Raw genomic sequence first — 6,000 nt, 5'->3', positions numbered from 1 at the left:
TATATATATGTTTTTTTTTTTCTTTTTTTGGTACCGGGGATTGAACTTGGGTCCTTGTGTTTGCAAGGCAGGCCACTGAACCGCTGAGCTAAATCCCCGGACCTCTAATGTATATTTTTACTGGTATTCTTAACACATGTAATAATATTTATACTTTTTGGTTTGCTTTTTTATTGAAAGGAAATAAATCATATGAAAATTTTATCAAATACTATCAGGGCAATAATTAGATTTCAACGATGTTACATTTTTCTTCTTCGTTTTCTTCTCTTTCTTTTTTCTCATTCTTTTTTCTTTCCTTTTTTTGGAGGGTGTGCTTGTGCTGTGAGTGGAATTAATCTGGGGTAAGCAAGAAACAGAAGTTGAACAATAGTTATCTCACATCTCAATGGGTAATTATTTTTGAAAAAAAAAAAAACTTAGTTTGGGATTCCTAGAAGTCAACTCTGAGATGAAGATTCTTGAATAAGTGATTTGTTGTTGAAGTCCCCCCTGAGGAAATATAAGAAAGGGAAGCAAGACTGATATGGGGAGGCAGCAAAACAAGGCAGCAGTATCAAAGTCCTCAAGGTAGCAAACTTCCCAAAGACTTCAGTAAGAGCAATTGGAAGTGAACAGATTCCTTCATAGGGTGAGGGCTAGTCAGAAAGGATAAAAAAGATCTGAGAGGATTTAGGCAGAGAATTGTTTCTGTTATGCAGTGCTTCAGAGGAAGATTTTCTTTGTAAAGTATTTCAAAGTAAAGATAGATTTTCTTTCATAAGCCAATTATATTCGAAGAAATTGTTTTCAATGTTTGAGAGCTAATCTTAAACCAGTGGATTAGGGGCTGGGGATTTAGCTCAGTGGTTCGGTGGCCTACCTTGCAAGTACAAGGACCTGAGTTCAATCCCTGGTACCAAAAAAAAGAAAAAAAAATCCTTGGGTTTACCACAAAAATAGGAATTGGAGCTTGAAGACAATGCAATTTATGATTGTTCAGGGACAGAAAAAAGAAAGATATGATAAATGAGTCCAATGTTGGAATAAGTGAAAGGGTGAAGGGTAAAAGAATGGAATTGAAATGTGTTATATACATGTACCAATCCCCTACAGTGAATGTAAACATTATGTATTGGAAACATGCACTAATAAAAGTGGAAAAAAAAGATCTGAATGAGCAAATGGTGTTTTTGATGCAAATAAATTAAAGAAACACAAGGGAATTGTACTACTTAATAAGAAACTGTGCCTGGGTAAACTAAACTGAGAGATAAATTGAGATTGAAAGGCTTAGAGGATGAATAATCTAAATTAATTGAAACTTAGATAAGGGATGATGTTTTTGAGAATATGTCTTATATAAATCTTTGTGAACCAAAAATTAAAATTAAAAAAATAATAATATCAGTGTTATCTGTTCAGCAAATTCAACAATGCATTGAAGAAACAGAGGTATCCTCAGAAAGATCACACTTTAAAAATTGATAGACACTTAAGAGAGTCTGCACACAGTGTCTGCAGCAAAGGTGGATGAAGAGAAAATCACTACTGTATTTAGCCAGAGAGATGTGCTAACACCTGGTTAGACCTGTGCATGACAAGCTAACACCAGGTCATGGAAAACAAAATAATTCACACAACCTGTAGGCTTGCTATTTTTTTTACCCACATCACATGCACAAAGGAGGACTATGGATTCATGAGAAAAGTTTCAAAAGCATCTTAAGGAAGTTAGAGAAGCTTACAGGAGTATAAGTCTTTCCTACATAGAATAATGTTGGAGAGTATTAAATAATAGCAGATGAAATGGATGCTGTGTCCTGACTTATTTTGGAAACATATCTGAAAATTTGTCTTAGAAGCAGTGTATTATCACTACCTCTAAATAACCTTATGCTGAGTGAACAATTCTGGCAAATTTCTGTAATTTAAAGGTTTTATTCCAATTTTGACATGCTTTTATGCTAGAGAGTTTCTGCATAGGAAGCCTTTTAAAACTATCATATGAACTCTCATTTTGTTTTTGGAATAACTTGTCTCATTAATTAAGAGGTTGAAGGCTCATTACTTCATTTCTATCTTCACTGGATTATGTAAACACAACCTTGTCATTTCCAAATCATACGCTATTTTTATTTTTCTAAAGATCTAAAGCTCACAGCCATCATTTAAATGGAACATTACAGAAAAGAACAAGCAATTTGGACCATCACATTCTGAGCTATGAACTGAATAAATCTATAATATCTGTTTCAATTTATTTTTCTTCATTTTGGTCATAGTTCAGTAACATTTAAGTAAGTGTTATATGGTAGCTAATGTGATGCAGACCTGCTCCTTACATTGCCAAATTTATCAGCAAAAAAAATCCATTTTTCTTATACGCACATTATAAATTTAAATAACATAAGTTATGTGTGACAGACTCACAACTTCTAGTTTCTGATCATTAGCTTTAGTAATCATTGCCTTAGTTAATGAAAAATAAAATATTTATAATACTTAAAATATGAGTAACTAGCTAGTAAAAAACCATTCTTGTGAATCACAGATTACCACTTCTAATAGTCCCAAATTATTATATATTAATGTAGCCCTTTAATAATTTTTATAAACAATGAATTCCATGTTCAGTGTACAATGAAAAGGAATTAAACATTTCAGTTCCAATCTTGTGTGTGGACTTTTCTCAGTCATCTTTGAGCTTTATTTTATTTATGTATTTTTATTAGTATGTGCTTGCAATACATAATTATTATATTTATTGTGGAGAGTTAGTTCATCTACATAACGCATCTTAATTATTTTTCCATCCTCTACCCTTTCCATCCCTCCCTGGTCCTTCCAACTCTTTATCCCTTTCCATGTGAAAAAGCTCTAGTTTCATTTTTTATTCAATTCATTTTTTTTTTTGGTGGTACCAGGATCAAACTCAGAGCCTTGTGCTTGTGAGGCAGGCAGCTGCACCACTGAGCTAAATTCCCAGCCCTCAATTATTTTTTCTACCTCCTTTCTCTCTCCTTCCTCTCCCACCTTACATCTCTTGTTCCCCTTCCCACTTGAAAAGGATCTCTCTACTTTCTATTATCTTTTTTTCTCCTTATTGATATTTTGTTTCATTCATATAAGAAATTGTGCAATATTTAAGCTTGTGGGTCTGATTTATTTCACTTAATATTACAGACTCAAGGTGCATCCATTTACCTACGAATTCCTGAAGTGAACTTTAAAAAGTTAAAAAACTTATATAAACTATATTTATAAACAGATTTCATTTTTTATAACCAAATGTTTTCAGACACTCTCATGTAGTATTGCCTATGCATTTCAGTGTTATTTTTAACTATAAAACTTCTCTTTGATTAATATGATAAATATAGAAATAATTACTTGCTTATAGTAATGTTTATCCTTAGAATCATTTTATTTTAATACCATGTAGATATTATGGGGATTTCAATTTGAACTCTGCCACTGATGAACTATGTGACTAGATCTTAAGTTGTATAACCTATTTAAACTTCAGTTCCACCATCTGTAAATGAAGGATAATAACATTTATGGTTTAAGGTTTAAACCATTATTTTGTGATTAAATAAAATAATCTAAACAGTTTGACAAACCAGTATAACATAGTTGCTCAGCACATTATTATTCTTTACTGTTCTTATTTCATATGTTTAGTATTTTAGAAAATAACATATTCAATTGACTGGGATTAACATGATCTGAAAGATAGCATGTAGATCATTTATATTGGCCATGAAAATGTCCATTATGGCCAATATAACTGAAATAATATCTACAATCTTATGCATTCTGTGGTTGTTAAGACATAGCTTAAAACTAGATACCAGTTTTTTATGTTGGTTGACTCTAATTACTCATAGATTGCATATGTATTAGGCTATATTCTGAAATATTAACTGTGAGGTTTTTCTTCTGTCTGCTTCCTTATATTATTTAAATTTTCCTGATCATTTAGATATTAGCACTCAGCAGACTAAGATGATTACAGATACTCTTGAGAAGAGGTCATTTTCCAGCTTTGAGCTTCATATTAAGATTTTTAAAGCCATGCTAGAAATAATATTCTTGAAACCAAAACTTTAGAAGAGTTGTTATTTTGGAAGATGAAAAAAAAATTTTTTTTGTGGAGTCCCTCAAAACGTAAAGATTCACTTTATATCAGAAATTTTCAGAGTAGGAAGAATGAATGGATAGAATAACATGCCCTAAAGAGATAAAAGTTGGTCAGATACAGAAAGAGAGAACTAAATAGGATCAGAAGAAACTTTGTGATTGGACAAGGAAGCTGATCTCACTGACTAGAGAAAAAAGCTGCAGGTATAGCACAGACAGAAGAGCGTGAATAAATCCAGGGAAAATAGATTGTATTTCTTCAGTGTCCAATGAAGTCAGAGAATGGCATCTGAACTAGAGCCCTGCCTCTGATGACAAAACAATTTAAGTCCTCCACTAGAAACAGACTACTTTCAAGAAAAAAATGAGAAAATTATGAGCTGAATGCTCATCTGAAAGATGGGATTTTAAACCAGATGCATGTGTGAGAAAGAGCATGTGATGATTTGACTATGGTTTGAGTGTGTCCCCCAAGGGTTCATGTGTTGGAGGCTAGGTCTAAAGTGTAGTGGTATTGGGGTGTTGAGATCTTAAAGCGGCAGGATATAATGGGAGGTCCACTGGGCATGAGTTCATATAACTATGAACTGGGTCCCCCAATTAGTTGCCATAGGCTCTTTGGCTTCATTCTTTGCCATGTGATGTGCCTCACCTGCACATGTTTGTGCTATAATGACAACTATCATGAGGTGATGTGGCAACAGTCCATGATGGTTAAGCTTAATTTTCAACTTTATTGGTTTGGGAGCCAGCTAGGGGGATTAGTAAAACATACTTCTGGGTGCGTCTGTGTGGATCGTGGGAATGTGACCTTGGGTACTAAATCTGGACTTTCATTCTTTCCCTCTGCTCTTCCTCCTAGTCAAAATGAAATGAGCAGCTCTGCTCTACCACATTTTTTCTACCATGATATTCCTGCGTTGGAGCCAGCTGATTAAAAACTAAAATCTGGGGGCCGGGGATTTAGCTCAGCGGTTCGGTGGCCTGCCTTGCAAGCACAAAGACCCGAGTTCAATCCCCGGTACCAAAACAAACAAACAAACAAACAAAAACAAAAACAAAACTAAAATTTCTAAAACTGTAAGAAAAATAAACTCTCTTTCCTCTAAGTTGCATATGTTGGGTATTTGGTCCCATGCCAAAAAAACCAATACCAAGACTAGCACTAGAGAAGTGAGGTTGTTGCCGTGACTATATGTAATCATGTGGTTCAGAAGTTGTTCAAACTGGTTTGTGGAAGAGGTTGGAAAAGTTTGGGAATCTGAGATAGAGATGCCCTAATGTGCTGTATGTAGATGCTTATGAGTAATTTTTGTTGAAGCTCAGAAGACCAGAATGCTCATAGGTATGTGGACATTAAAGGCCAGACTCATGAGATTTCAGTTAAAAATGAGAACTCTAGCTGGGCGTGGTGGCGCACACCTGTAATCCAGCACCAGGGAGGCTGAGGTAGGAGGATCGCTGTGAGTTCGAGACCAGCCTGAGCTACACAGTGAGTTCCAGGTTAGCCTCACTACATAGTGAGACTCTGTCTCAAAAAAACCACACATACACAAACAACAACAAAAAAAAAACAAAAATGAGAACTCTACTGGGAATTGAACTAGAGGCTGAGCATGTTACACTTTGGCATAAATATTTATATTTATCAATGTCTTAAGAGTTTATGTGAGACTGAATTTAAAGGTAGTGCATTAGTTGTTCTGATAAAGGAAATTTCAATGCAGACTGAGATTCAGGCTATGGTAGAAGCATTGCTGGTTAATTTTAACTAGATATTTAAGAAGAATTGGGACCAAAAAACAGAGTAAAAGCATTTGGAACAAGTTAAATTTCTATCTGAAAAGAACCACGTGTAAAGTTTGGGCCAAATGA

At 34.4% G+C, this 6,000-nt stretch overlaps 1 protein-coding gene across 1 annotated transcript in view; it reads right to left on the bottom strand.

The window, feature by feature from the left end:
• Nucleotides 1-166: 166 nt before the first annotated feature.
• Ccdc122 (coiled-coil domain containing 122) overlaps nucleotides 167-6,000 on the bottom strand; it is a 42,691-nt gene continuing 36,857 nt past the window's right edge. The window contains exon 6 of the mRNA XM_010637075.3: nucleotides 167-339. Coding sequence (XP_010635377.1) covers nucleotides 205-339 — 135 coding nt within the window. The 3' untranslated portion in view covers nucleotides 167-204. The remainder of the gene's footprint in view (nucleotides 340-6,000) is intronic.

Source organism: Fukomys damarensis, unplaced genomic scaffold, assembly GCF_012274545.1.
Source record: "Fukomys damarensis isolate Sample0158 unplaced genomic scaffold, DMR_v1.0_HiC HiC_scaffold_38, whole genome shotgun sequence".
Classification (NCBI taxonomy): Eukaryota; Metazoa; Chordata; class Mammalia; order Rodentia; family Bathyergidae; genus Fukomys; species Fukomys damarensis.
This window is presented reverse-complemented; position numbering and strand designations above follow the sequence as displayed.